This window comes from Notolepis coatsorum, assembly GCF_963971535.1.
Source record: "Notolepis coatsorum genome assembly, chromosome: 14".
NCBI classification, from domain to species: domain Eukaryota; kingdom Metazoa; phylum Chordata; class Actinopteri; order Aulopiformes; family Paralepididae; genus Notolepis; species Notolepis coatsorum.
Window position 1 is genome coordinate 17,987,566 of NC_140178.1, and position 15,000 is coordinate 18,002,565.

Sequence of the window (15,000 nt, forward strand, 5' to 3'; positions counted from 1 at the left end):
CTAGGAACCTAAAAAGGACAATAACACTACATTACGCATACCGCTTACCGCACCTTATGTGATACTGTGATACTGTGAATACTGTATATTTCAGTTAGTTAGTTAGTTAATTATATTGACTTGTTATATTGTTTACACTGCTTGTTTTTACTACCTGTACCTCCCCTCCCCCCTCCCTCATGCTGCTATGATGCCTGCATTTCCCCAAGGGGATCAATAAAGGAATATCTTATCTTATCTTATCTTATCTTATCTTATCTTATCTTATCTTATCTTATCTTATCTTATCTTAACTTATCAACCATTGTTTGTTCTCTTCCAACATGGAGGGAAAGCGGCGTTTCCTAACATGTTGTTCTGCCGCGTGGAGTCACTCCTCTCTCCTTCTCCCCGCCTCCGTAGTTCCAGTACGGAGGTGATTCTCGGAAAGGACCCGTGGTCTCTCCCCAGGAGGCCCAGGCCCAGGCCATCCTGCAGCAGACCAGGGTAACTCACTCACACACACACACACACACACACACACACACACACACACACACACACACACACACACACCCTTCACAAGTGCTAGGATGAGAAAGTGGAGCTAAAGAACTGTACTCCAATATACTATCAACACTTTGTTAGATAAATGGACATGGTTTCAGCCGCCAGAGAGGACCGTTAAGGTTGGTACCGTTGGTACTGTTGGTGGTGAGACCTGGTGCATCGGTCCAGTAGGTGGTGAGACCTGATGAATCAGTACCGTTGGTGGTGAGACCCGATGAATCGGTACTGACGGTCCTCTGTGGCTGAAACGTTGTCTGTTCAAAGTCAACGTCGTCTAATATAGCGGTGATGTATGTGTCGGAGCGTAACTGATTGTGGGAGATCATTATATAATACAACATGCAAGCGGAGGACGTGGTCATCCATTCTGTACAGTGAGTAGTACTACTACTGCTGTATTGTTAAACGGCTTCCCTCTGAAGGACACGTCCAACGTTCTGTTGTGTTTCTCTTCCAGCTGTCGTTGAAGGGGCCGTCCGGTCCGTCGGGGATGACAGGGCGATCCGGCCCAGTGGTAAGAGACTGTCCTCTGACCCTCCTCACCCCAAGGGTGCTCCCGACCTCACAAATTGATGTGCCCTGAATACTCAGTCTGTCTTCCTGCTGCCCCATTTAACCTGATCCTCAGTGTATTCTCCTCTCTGCCGTTGAATTCGTCTTGTCGCCGTTTATGTGTGAAATGAGAGGAGAGCTGCGTTAACTTATATTTAACATACGTTGCGCTTAAAACTATTTTGCACGTAGTGCCACAATTTCATCCTTAAAACGGCTAGCAGAATGTTATTTGATTCCATATATTTATGTGTTTACTGTAAAAACAGGATAAGCTAAGGAGGGACTTATCGTGGATATTGATTGGTTTACAGTAGCCAATAGCACTGAATGTGCTCTAAATGTCATTCTAGAAAGGATTTCATTGGATGCAAAATTAGTACACGCCCCTGTGTGCAGGATGAATCATCAACATTTATTTAATAGTTTTCCAGGAAATTACAAACTCTAAAATACCATTAAGTATTTGTTGTCATTGTTGGGACAGATACTGGCATATAAGTGACAATCAGTTCAAGAAATATGTGATAAAAGAACATAAACATCTATTTTGATTTCGCAGAGCCTTTTAGAACAGTTGCTACAACTAATGAATCTCTGATATTAGCTCCTCACATTTTTGTTCACAATTAAGTTGGGCTGACCACTGCTACAAGTGTTACAGTTTGTTTTTCTTCTGCCTTTATCGATAATTAAAAACAGGGGAAAGCACTTCTTGAAAACGGCAACACCAAAACATCACAGAGACCAATGTCTGTGGATCAGATATGACTCTTAGCTTGAACAAGCAGACTTCACAGTCTGCTGCAAGTAAACAGGAAGAGAATAACATCGCTATTGACAACCAAGAGGGGCGAAACCGAGTCACAACACCGTACCGTACAAAGCCACCACATCTTCTAAAACGACAGATCTTATTCCAAAGTCGCAACGTCACCCGCTTGACCTCCAGTCCTCCTGCGCCCGGTGGCTGAGCTCTCGTCTCTTATGTTGCAGGGTCTTCACGGTTCCTCCGGGCTGAAAGGAGACGGAGGAGAGAACGGCCCCGCTGTAAGACCACACTGTATTTACACCCCACCGCTGTTACCGGCTTCCATCAAAACAGTCTTTGTCTGTGTCACTCTATTGATTTTTCTCTTGTAACCTTGGCATCCACTTCCATCTCCCCCCCCCCCTCTCTCATCTCCCCCCTTTCTCTTCTACAGGGACCTCGTGGCTTGCCAGGCTCTTTTGGTCTTAATGGGAGGTTGGGGAAATCGGTGAGATGTCTGGAGGATTGTAGTTTAGACACATACTGTACTTCACATGGTGTTCCACTGTATCCACTGGCAGCATCCCATCATGTAACGTACAGCTTTATAGCAGTGTCATGTGTTAGATTACATTAGATTACATTACATTACATTAGATTACATTCGATTCGATTACATTAGATTAGGTTACATTAGATTAGATTACATTGCATTAGATTCATATGTATTGTCATCATACGGCACAAGTACAGTACAACGTAAAATACATTTGGGAAATGTGCAAGTGCAAATGTAACAGTAAAGTACAATAGTAATATACAATGTACAGGTGAATAAACTGGGTATAAAATATATAAATGAGTACTACTGAGTACTACTTATACAGGTATAAAGACACTACACAGTATTGTGAAGAGTACGATGCCAACTGAAAACCAAACACAGGCTAATTAGCCACCTCACTAGATCTTGTTAAAAAGGCACAGTACACTCACCCTCCCTTATCTTAATTCAGTGATACAGGTATAAAGACACTATGGTAGTAAGTCATACTGGCCAGCAGTGTAGGTAAGGGATATGTACAGATATAGATATAGTATCTACAGATATGTAAAAAGTATTATATGCAGGTTTGTACAGACAGATGCAGATAGATTTAAATACGGTAAGAATAAATATATATATATATATAGGGTATACAGCATTATTGTACATGCTATCATGCAGAGTTATGTGTTATACGCAGGTGTATATATAATATATATTAATGATCATTATGGGGGTGTCGTTTTGACCTAATTAAATTAAACATCCTTGATGTGAGATACCCAGTTTTCATGATATCATCGATGTACAGTAGAAATTCTTAGCGTTTGTTAGCGACGTCGGACATGCTAACGGAACCGCCCTGACTTCCAATAGTGTTGCTAACAAATCCATGCAATTTCTACTTCCAGTACATATCAAAAACAGCAACAGTGGCGCCGATGCGTTTTGGATCGATCGACGCGACTCCCCCGTTTATGACGTTAAATAGGCTTTTTAAACTAAACAAACTGTTTCTTTAACGTCTAAGCTAGGTTCCTAAATCACATCCTGTGGTAAACTGGGAGTTAAATTATGGAATAGCCTTAGTGACGGGTTGAAGTTGTGTACTTCTCAGGGGAGATTTAAAAAAGCCTTAAAGGATAAAATAATTCAGGAGTACAGTTTTGAGTAAAACATCAAACATTTGTTTTTTTTCCTTTAATTTTTTTTTTATATCTTGCAGCATATTCTACGTTTTTCTTTCTTATATTATATAAAATATATTTCGTTTTTAAGAATTTGTAAAGGATAGGCAAAAATAAGCATGTGCTTCAGCCTATTCCTTTTTTTTCGGTCGTTGATTTTGGATTTTGTGTGTGAGCTTGTCCACACAGGTGTTTTTGATTTGTCTGTAAATAAGACCGTAAAATAAAAAACTTCATTCATTCATTCAACTGTACAGTGTGGTCCTATCTCTTACGCTACTGTCTCTCTCAGGGCCGGACCGGTACAGACGGAACTCGTGGAGCCCCAGGTGAAACGGGGTCCAAGGTAAGCTCCCTCTACGCATCACATGCCGCCTGCATTGCAGCGGCGGTAATCTAATTTAGTTTGGTCGCACAGGGAAGAAACTCAACGGCCTAATGATTTAGCGGGGCTTGCCAAGAATTGACATTCATACAGCATTTAGGCTGGTAGGCAGTGGTGGAAGAAGTACACAGTTCCTGTGCTTAAGTACAAGTAGACATACCCAGATAAATGAGTACTCTGGTGAAGGTAAAAGTCCTCCATTCAAAGTAGAGAAGTATTCGATATTAAATGTATCTAAAGGAAAAGTATCCATTCTACATAACGTTTGTGTATTCCAGTGCTTGGGAGCATTCAAGCCTTGATCCATTGACCTCTAAAAGTTATGTTAAAGTGGTATGTGTTGTCCAGTTATGCTGCTCTGATTAAAGGTTATGTTAAAGTGGTATGTGTTGTCCAGTTATGCTGCTCTGATTACATCTTCTTGAAGTATAAGGTTGAATGTAAATACTGTACTCACGACGTAAAGTACAAGTAGCTTGAAATTGTACTTAAGTACAGTACTTGAGTCAAATTACTTAGTTACTTTCCACCACTGCTGGTAGGCATGTCCTCATCAAGGAAGTTATAAAAGAAGGAAGGGTCGTCACGTCACTGTGTAGCGCGTGAAGAACGCACACCGGTGCCATGTGTGGAGACCTTCAGTTCGGCCCATATTGAGTTCAAATGGGATCAGACCATGTCATTTAAACACACGTTATTATCTCAGATGTCAGAATTAATCGGCAATGTGTTGCATTGTTAATTAGCTAACTTTTGATGTATTAGCTTTTTTATTTTGAATTTGAATACAGGCTTCAATAGAACTGGCACCACAGTCTGGCACCAAGCAGAGCGTAGAACGCTGGTATTATGACGGGATGACCCTTCCTTCTTTTATTTTAATTGCAAGATGTTTTTGTCATTGAGACCATTGGTATCATCTCTATGATATCTCTATGGTATCTCTATGATATATCTTTGGTATCTCTATGGTTGATCTATATGGTTTATCTCTATGGTATATCTATGGTTGATCTATATGGTTTATATATATATCTATGGTTGATCTATATGGTTTATCTCTATGGTATATCTATGGTTGATCTATATGGTTTATCTCTAGGTATATCTATGGTTGATTTATATGGTGTATATATATATGGTTGATCTCTATGGTATATCTATGGTTGATCTCTGGTATTTCTATGGTTGATCTCTATGGTTGATATCTATGATATCTCTATGGTTGATATCTATGATATATATATATGGTTGATATCTATGGTATCTCTATGGTTGATCCCTATGGTTGATCTTTATGGTATCTCTATGGTATCTCTGGTATCTATGATATCTCTATGGTATCTCTATGGTATCTCTATGGTTTATCACTATGATATATCTCTGGTCTATATATGGTATCTCTATGGTATCTCTATGATATCTCTATGGTATCTCTATGGTATCTCTATGGTTTATCACTATGATATATCTCTGGTCTATCTATGGTATCTCTATGGTATCTCTATGGTATCTCTATGGTATCTATGATATATCTATGATATCTCTATGGTATCTATGATATCTCTATGGCTCATTGTTTACGTCTTCTTATTCTCAGCTCCTCCAGCACAGCAGCAGCTTCACACATGTTTAAGCAGGAAGTTGTTCCATTTCGATGCATCATCTTCACTTACGAGACTAAGTGGTCAGATATGCAGCCCGCAGCTTATTACATGCATTGACAACGAGGCAACTCAATACCTCACCAGCTGCAGGAAGAGCTTAGTAAATAAATCAGGCTCCCCTGGTACCCGGGCTGACAGAACAGCAGAGGCTTTATCAGTCAAGGCAGCATTTTAACTGACCTCCAGCTAATCCGAGAGCTCCCTCTCCCTCGCCGAGACGCAGACAGCAGCACAATCCTCCTAATGTTTACACTTTGTGTGTACATCTGTGTGTGTGAGTTTGTGCGTGTGCGTGCGTGTGCACGTGTGTGTTTCTCCAATCAATATCTGAAATGAAGAAGGGAAAAATAAATGAAGTACTTTTACTATTACTATTAGGCACACTGCTAAGGAATCTACCTTGTCTAATATTACTACCTACTATGCTAGTATGTCTATACCTCTATGCACTCAGAGTGTAGCACTCGAGTTCAACACTGTTTGTCAAACAATGGTACTGACCCAATGTTACTGACTTGTTGTACACAACCTGATGACTAAATGTAAATGTAAAATGTTTGTGTTTGTGTGTGCATGTCCATACGTGTGTACGTGCACGTGTGTTTGTGCCTGTGTGTGTGTCTGTGTGTGTGCCTGTGTGTGTGTGTGTGTGTGTGTGTCTGTGTGTGTGTATGTATTGTGTCTCGGTGTCTAATGGGTGTCTATTTGTCTACAGGGCGACAGGGGTTTTGACGGTCTGCCAGGTCTCTCTGGACACAAGGGACACAGAGTGAGTTCTGCTTTTGGAAACGTGCACGTTGTGGAATAGGATTCAGTTACGGTGAACACGATGATTGTCATGGTATTGTATGATAATGAACAACTTGGCATCCGCTATGTGTTAATCTAGCTCTAAATGTGAAGTCTTGATGTGCTGAGAGTGTTGATATGCTGCCGTCTTACTCTGTGACTCCTCCTCTCACAGGGCGAGAGGGGAAAACAGGGTCATCACGGACCCCTGGGAGATTCAGGAGAGAAGGTGAGAACTTTTAACCCTTTCACTGCCACACTACAGAGGGTTAACCCTTTACCGTCACACTACAGACGGTTAACCGCGCGCTTGAATATCTGTCGCTCAGATCAAGGACGCTCAAATTCACTCTGTTACATTGATGATGCTGTATTGTCAAAGCCCATTTATTATTAGGCTATTATTATGTGCAAACATTTTTAAAGATATGGGGGCGACAGTGGCTCAGGAGGTAGAGCGGTCGTCCGGTAATCGGAAGGCTACCGGTTAGTTTCCCGCTCGTCTCGGCAGCGCGTCGAAGTGTCCTTGAGCAAGACGCTTAACCCCTAATTGCTCCCCATGAGCAGGTTGGCACCTTGCATGGTTGCCTCCGCCGTCGGTGCGCGAATGTGTGAATGTGAGGACCAAATCTTGGAAAAGAAAGAAAACAAATTTAGGAGAAAAGCACTATATAAATGCAGTCCATTTACCATTTACTGGCATATTGCTTATGATTTAATGTTCAAGTCACCATTGTGCCCATCCATTACCTGCTGTTTACTTTCACTTTCGAGTTGGGCCAGAGACGGAGACTGGGCTTTACTTACTGCTCCTTGGGAAGTGCATGTGTGTGTGTGTGTGTGTGTGTGTGTGTGTGTGTGTGTGTGTGTGTGTGTGTGTGTGTGTGTGTGTGTGTGTGTGTGTGTGTGTGTGTGTGTGTGTGTGTGTGTGTGTGTGTGTGTGTGTGTGTGTGTGTGTGTGTGTGTGTGTGTGTGTGTGTGTGTGTGTGTGTGTGTGTGTGTGTGTGTGTGTGTGTGTGTGTGTGTGTGTGTAGGTGTGTGTGTGTGTGTGTGTGTGTGTGCATGTGTGTGTGTGTGTGTGTGTGCGTGCGTGTGTGTGTGTGCGTGTGTGTGTGTGCGTGTGTGTGTGTGTGCACTCTACATCTTTCCATTATTATTCCAATACTAAGATCACAATTAAGAGCGGAGCGTGTCGCTGGTAGAAGACTACACATGTTAGCCTTCAACGTTGATACATCTCAGGAGTAATTATCCAGGCACAACTGCGCCTTATGCTGTACAACGGTGCCAATTACTCATTATTCTTCCATATTACCACAGCGGAAATTATATTACCCGTAATCCGCGCCAGGGAAATTGTCGCTCCTCTCCTGCGTTTTCACCGCGGGCTATAAGTCATACAGCGGCCTATCAGAGCAGCCACAGGCTCACCGTCACAGTGTCTGCCTTCACGACAGAGCGGCTTCTGGACGGTCTTCCTCCTCGCGAGAGCAGGAGGAGCGGTGGAGAGGTGGAGAGGTGGAGAGGTGGAGATGTGGAGAGGTGGAGAGGTGGAGAGGTGGAGATGTGGAGAGGTGGAGAGGTGGAGATGTGGAGATGTGGAGAGGTGGAGATGTGGAGAGGTGGAGATGTGGAGATGTGGAGAGGTGGAGATGTGGAGAGGTGGAGAGGTGGAGATGTGGAGAGGTGAAGAGGTGGAGAGGTGGAGATGTGGAGAGGTGGAGAGGTGGAGAGGTGGAGAGGTGGAGAGGTGGAGAGGTGGAGAGGTGGAGATGTGGAGATGTGGAGATGTGGAGATGTGGAGAGGTGGAGATGTGGAGAGGTGGAGAGGTGGAGATGTGGAGAGGTGGAGATGTGGAGAGGTGGAGAGGTGGAGAGGTGGAGAGGTGGAGATGTGGAGAGGTGGAGATGTGGAGAGGTGGAGAGGTGGAGAGCTGGAGAGCTGGAGAGGTGGAAATGCAAACTAGAGTGCGGCGAGCGTGGACGTCTCGTAGCCACGTTGAACCACATCTCCGCCAGGCCGCAGGTTGAAACAAAAGTCATATCCAAGTCTATTAGATTAGATTAGATTCAAATGTATTGTCATCATACGGCACAAGTACAGTACAATGAAAATAAGTTTGGCATCCAACCAGAGTGCAAATCTAACAGTAATACAATGTATAGGTGATTAAACAGGGTATAACGTACTGGGTACACTACTGAGTAATAGTGCTAATCAGATGTATGTACAGAGTTGTGTATATAACTTCGATATATAGAATGATTGTATGCAGGTATATTCAGATATATATTCAGATAGATATGAATATATATATATACTGTATATCCTGTAAATATAAATATAAATATATAAATGTATATATACGGTATACGGCTGTTGTGCGTAATGTTCTGACGAGCAAACCACCGCAGGTCAGAAGGTGATGCCGAGTTGAAATAGTCATCGCTGGCATTTCTTGACCCCTCTCTCTCTCTATTCTGGCGAGGTCACGTGTCCGACAACAAGCCACGCAAAACTATTAAAGCGGTGAAAGTGTACAGAGATTTGTGTATATTACTGATATCTCTCGGACGCTCTCTCGAATTATAATCTATAAAGTCTTAAGAGAGATTTGAGAGTTCCTTTGAAGACTGTCGGATCTTTGAAGACTGTCAGGTCTTTGAAGACTCTGTTATCTGTCAGGCAGTTTATTTCTTTAATAGGCTCTTTTCATACCTTACTTCTGAAGCGGTGTAAATGCGTCCGTGCCTGAAAGTAAGAGAGGTGTCTGTGATTTAACGTTTTTATTTCCTTTTATTTCAGGGTTCAGACGGACCAGTGGGGCCAATAGGACAGCCAGGCGAAGCTGTAAGTACACACACGCACACACACACACACACACACACACACACACACACACACACACACACACACACACACACACACACACACACACACACACACACACACACACACACACACACACACACACACACACACACACACACACACACACACACACACACACACACACACACACACACACACACACACACACACACACACACACTCACAGATGCATACCCGACTCGCAGACCATGCCACGCCACAGGCAGCTCCTCCACACTCTGAAAAATGAAAGGTTCCTCTAGGTTCGGTCAGGGGGTTCTCAGAGTACAAAGCTGGCAAAAGCCCTCGGCCCCCATTTGCCTTCAAGATCCTTTCAAGAAGTTCCAAAAGCGATCGATATACAGCAATATGAATCACTTCCTTGAGGAACCATTGTGGTTCTATAGGTTTGGTGGGGGAACCCTTACCTACCTAGATAGATTAGATTAGATTAGATTAGATTAGATTAGATTTGATTAGATTTGATTCGATAGATAGATAAACAGTTTAGATGACATTATATTCAAATATATTGTCGTTATACTGCACAAGTACAGTACAACAAAAAGAAGTTTTGCCTCCAACCAGAGTACAAATATAACAATAAAGTGCAATAGTAATATACAATGTACAGGTGATTAAACTGGGTATAAAATATATCTATTAGTATTACTGAGTAATAGTGCTAATCAGATGTATGTACAGAGTTGTAGTATTAATATGTACAGTGATAGGTATAAAGACACTATGGCAGTAAGTCCTACTGGCCAGCAGCGTAACTAGTAAAAGTAGGTAAGGGATGTGTATAGAATGATATTATAGTATCTACAGATATGTAAAAAGGATTATATGCAGGTACGTACAGACAGATGTGGATATATATATATGGTATATACCGCATTATTGTACATGCTATCATAGAGAGTTATATGGGTCATATGCAGGTGTATAAGTAGGTATATAAATGTTTTATAAAATGTTATGCAGGTATATTCAGACAGACATGGATATATATATAACAGAGAGTATAAAACATTAGGAACGCCTCTCCCTGAAATACAATGACCAAGAAAATCCCTGTGAAAACGTACGACCCCCCATGGATTTCAGCTATTTATTCTAGTCTTGAAACAACTGAGACATGGATTGTGGGGGAAGAGGTAGAGATGAGTGGTTGGAGCCCCAGGCTTTTTAAAGATCCACTACAGTGATGTTTTGATTCAGTCATAAATCGCTTACTGTGGAATCTTAATCATGAGTCGTGAGTGTAATATTTCAGCTTCAGAGGTTTTATGTTTTTATGCTTCATGTTTTATTAGGATCTCCATTAGCTGTCAAATTAATGGCCGCTAGTCTTCCTGGGATCCTCACGAGAGAATAACACAACAGAATATAATACAGAATGTAATTAGTGATACAATTAAAACAAGAAAGAAAAAAAATCAAAAATGTATATTAAATATTTAAGATACAATGAATGCAATCATTCACCCCCCCCCCCCCCAAAAACGCATATCTAAAAATATAACTGAGATTGATAAAAAAAAATACAATAAAATTAAAACATAAAAAAGTCTTACTACATCATACTATCAGTCTCATTTACATAATTTCACATTTTAATATAGTTTTAAAACTATTATTTATTATTTATTTGCCTTGATACTGGTAGCTTGTTCCAGTTGAATATGGCTCTATAGCACCCTGTGGATTTTAAACTATTAGATTTGTGTTCCCCTGAGGGGGCGTGGCCTTCTGTTCACACTATAGATTCGGATTTCTCAACAGGGTGGTACCACCCCCCAGGGAGCGTTCAGGGAGTGTTGGGGGGGGGGGGGGGGGGGTGCTGGGTGCAGAATTGTTGAAGGGGGGGGGGGGGGGGGGGGTGTTGAGATGCTCAAAGGGGGCACAGTTTTATTTATTTATCATTGTTTTGATATCAGGACAACAACTTGACTGGAACCAGAGAGGAGCCTATATGCAGTGAAGCACGAGCAAAATCCAAAATCCCACTTCAGAAACAGGGAAAGTGTCACTCAGCTAGATGTGATCTTCAAGGACGTAGATTGGATATCTGAAATGGCTTGATTTTCTTGATATCCAGGGGGATAGTGATCAAAGGGAAACAACAACAATTTTGGGTAATATTACGTCAACATACCTACCTTCTTTGAAAAAATTGAAAACATTGTACTGAATCTTTAAAGCAAGAGCTTCCAAAAGGGGGTTATTTCTTACGGGGAAAGGGGCGACAGTGGCTGCTCGGGAAGTGGAGCAGTCGTCTGGTAATCCGGAGGTTCCCGGTTCGATTCCCGTTCCTTGAGCGAGTCACTTAACCCCTAACTGCTCCCCATGAGCAGGTCGGCACCTTGCATTGGTCGCCTCTGCCATCGGCTGGGTGAATGTGTGAGTGAATGGGTCAAATCTGCTATATAAAACGCACCATTTACGGGAACCTTTTTTGGGATCCTCAAGAAGGCACCCCTTGGATCCTCAGACCTCACCCTGGAAGAACCCTGCACTCCTCCAGTGTGTGTCTGCGGTGTGTGGCGGGCTGATTGCCGGTGACTCACACCCTCTATCTCTCCCTCAGCAGGTGAGGATGAGGCTCAGCGGGGTACCGTCCCTATAAATGGATCACCTGGCGGAGGGAGAAATAGAGTGGCGCATCAGACATGTTAGGAGGGCCGTGTTAAAGCTACGAAGACATCGGGAAGGAGTGGAGTTAAATGTTCAGATGAGAGAGAGAGAGAGAGAGAGAGAGAGAGAGAGAGAGAGAGAGAGAGAGAGAGAGAGAGAGAGAGCATGGGGGGAGGGGTTAGGTGCGGCGAGTGACAAAGATAAACGGGAGAGAGAGATTTGGCGGGTGGTGAAAGAGATAAGAGAGATGGAGATGGAGAGAGAGAGACGGTAGAGATAAAAAAAAAAAAAAACCCGGCCTGAGTGATGATTATATTTCCATATCAATCACTTCCCTGGAGCTCACAGATGTGGCTCAGGAACAGGTGGCTTGGCCAGCCTACAAAGAGAGAGTCTGACAAAAACACAACACGTAAACACCCTGCTCACTAACACCGTCTAGCAGCCTTCCTGACGGGCGCACGCAGACACACATAGACACATAGACACAGAGACACTCACACACACACACACACACACACAGACACTTGCAAAGGTGTAACCCCCCTCAGATGGGTTCGTTTGGGTATAATGTGAACACAGCAATCACGCTCGGAAAGCGGAACAAAACAAGAGAGCAGAGATCGCCAAGAGAGAGAGAGAGAGAGAGAGAGAAAGAGAGAGAGAGAGAGTGGTCTCAGCTCGCTTCCGTTCCAACCCTGGAGCGAGAAGGCAATCAACTCAAGCAACCGAAACAGCTCATTATCATCACAATGACAGCGAATATTATTTCCAAGTAGTCACCAAAAGTGCCTCTTCTTTTTAAATATTTAAATAAAGAACATCAGACTCTGTATACAGGGCATTGAATTATAGCCCACCTTTAGATGAGATGAGATAAGCTATTCCTTTATTGATCCCCCTGGGGACATTTGGGCCGTCATAGCAGCATGGGGGAGGGGGGGGGGGGGGGGACAGTTATGGGCAGGGTAATAGTAGAAAGACATAAATATAGGCAATAAAATTTGATCTGAATATAGAAATATGAGGGGGTAAAAACAAGTGTAAACAATATAATTAACTCTGCATATAAAAAATACGAGAAGAATAAACAGCGAAAACAATATAATTAACTCTGAATATAAAAATATGAGAACAATAAACAGTGTAAACAGAGTGTGCGTGTGTTTCACACTGCAAATAGAAAGGTCTCCAGGCATTCCAGTGTCTCCCAAGTCAGCGCCGTCTAAATGAGACGCAGGAGACGCTGTCTCAGGAAGCTGAGCGCCGCCGCTGCGGGACAGCAGTCTCAACAAAGGTTATATTATATGTTACAATAAATATAGGCAATACATAATAATAATAATAATAATAATAATAATAATAATAATAATAATAATAATAATAATAATAATAATAATAATAATAATAATAATAATAATAATAATAATAATAATAATAATAATAATAATAATAATAATAATAATAATAATAATAATAATAATAATAATAATAATAATAATAATAATAATAATAATAATAATAATATGATGGTGCATTTATATAGCGCTTTTATCCAAAGTGCTTTACAATTTGGTCCTCACATTTTACCGGATCACGGCCTTTGTTTACAACTTGTGAATGTTGCCATGGGGACAAAAGTGATCCAAGGAACAAATGCCATACATTTTCGTCATTTTAACCCTGAATCGAAACAAAGCAAATGAGCTACAGGTGTGAAAACGCCCTAAAATACCCTCTCCCTTTTTTTCTCATCTCTCCCTCTCTTTCTTTCTTTCTTTCTTTCTTTCTTTCTTTCTTTCTTTCTTTCTTTCTTTCTTTCTTTCTTTCTTTCTTTCTTTCTTTCTTTCTTTCTTTCTTTCTTTCTTTCTTTCTTTCTCTCTCTCTCCAACTCCTTATCTCTCCCTCTCTCTCTCACTCCTTCCCTCTCTCTCTCTTTCTCTCTCTCTCCCCCTCCCTTGCTCTCCCTCTCTCGTTCTCTCCCTCTCTCTCTCTTCACACACATACTTATGATACGCACACACACACACACACACACACACACACACACACACACACACACACACACACACACACACACACACACACACACACACACACACACACACACACACACACACACACACACACACACACACACACACACACACACACTGGTTATGATGTGTGTCTCTTGTTATTCTGTGTATGAACACCGGTATTGGTAGCTGTTTGTTGACTGTGTTTGCTTTGTGTTTCTGCCTCCAGGGCACTCGCGGTCTTGTGGGACCAAGGGGCTCAGTCGGTCCAACTGGCCAACCGGTAAGTCAACCCCCCCCCCCACACACACACACATACCCCCCCCCCCCCACCACCCATGATTAAAGGATCAGTTCCGTTCAATTGATTCAGCTCTTCTCTGTGGGATTTATAAACACACCTGTTTCCTTATTATGCTAGTTAGAATAATTCAATGTATGCATTGGAATTCCTATTTTTGTTGGGGGTGGGGGTGGGGGGTGGAGGCTTGGGGCAGTTTATAACAGGTGAGGTTTAGCGGGGAGAGAGGGAAGGGGGGGGTTAGGTCAATTTGTGGGATTAGGGGGAGGGAGGGGAGGGTGGTTGAAAGATTCATGAAACGTTTTCACTGTAATGCATATTTTCTTGTCAATGTGAAATGAAAATGCATTAATAAATATTGCAAAAGATTAAATAAATGGATTAGCTTGTTTTAGTTTAGTTTATAATGTATTCTTTTTTAACTGTAAATCACATTTTCTCGTCAATCTGAAATAATTAATATAATTCTTTTTATAAAAGACAAATTTGTGCTATTTGATACTTTTTTCTTGGCATCTGCACCTGGTATAATGTGTGTGTGTGTGTGTGTATGTGTGCGTCTGCATGTGTGCGCGTCTGCATGTGTGTGTGTGTGTGTGTGTGTGTGTGTGTGTGTGTGTGTGTGTGTGTGTGTGTGTGTGTCCCATCAGGGTATCCGCGGAGTGGATGGAGTTCAAGGGTCGAAGGGCAACGTTACCTGTCATTACATTATTACCTCACTGCCGTAATAAGCACATTGTGC

The 15,000-nt window shown here is 42.1% G+C and overlaps 1 protein-coding gene across 1 annotated transcript in view; it reads left to right on the plus strand.

Annotated features, from left to right (window-relative positions):
- LOC311240445 (uncharacterized protein) overlaps positions 1-15,000 on the plus strand; it is a gene marked incomplete at both ends in the record, with an annotated part of 79,648 nt that overhangs the window by 15,281 nt on the left and 49,367 nt on the right. The window contains 10 exon segments of the mRNA XM_084329028.1: positions 403-486; positions 1,007-1,063; positions 2,098-2,151; positions 2,307-2,360; positions 3,879-3,932; positions 6,354-6,407; positions 6,603-6,656; positions 9,234-9,278; positions 14,187-14,240; positions 14,909-14,950. Coding sequence (XP_084185154.1) covers positions 403-486; positions 1,007-1,063; positions 2,098-2,151; positions 2,307-2,360; positions 3,879-3,932; positions 6,354-6,407; positions 6,603-6,656; positions 9,234-9,278; positions 14,187-14,240; positions 14,909-14,950 — 552 coding nt within the window.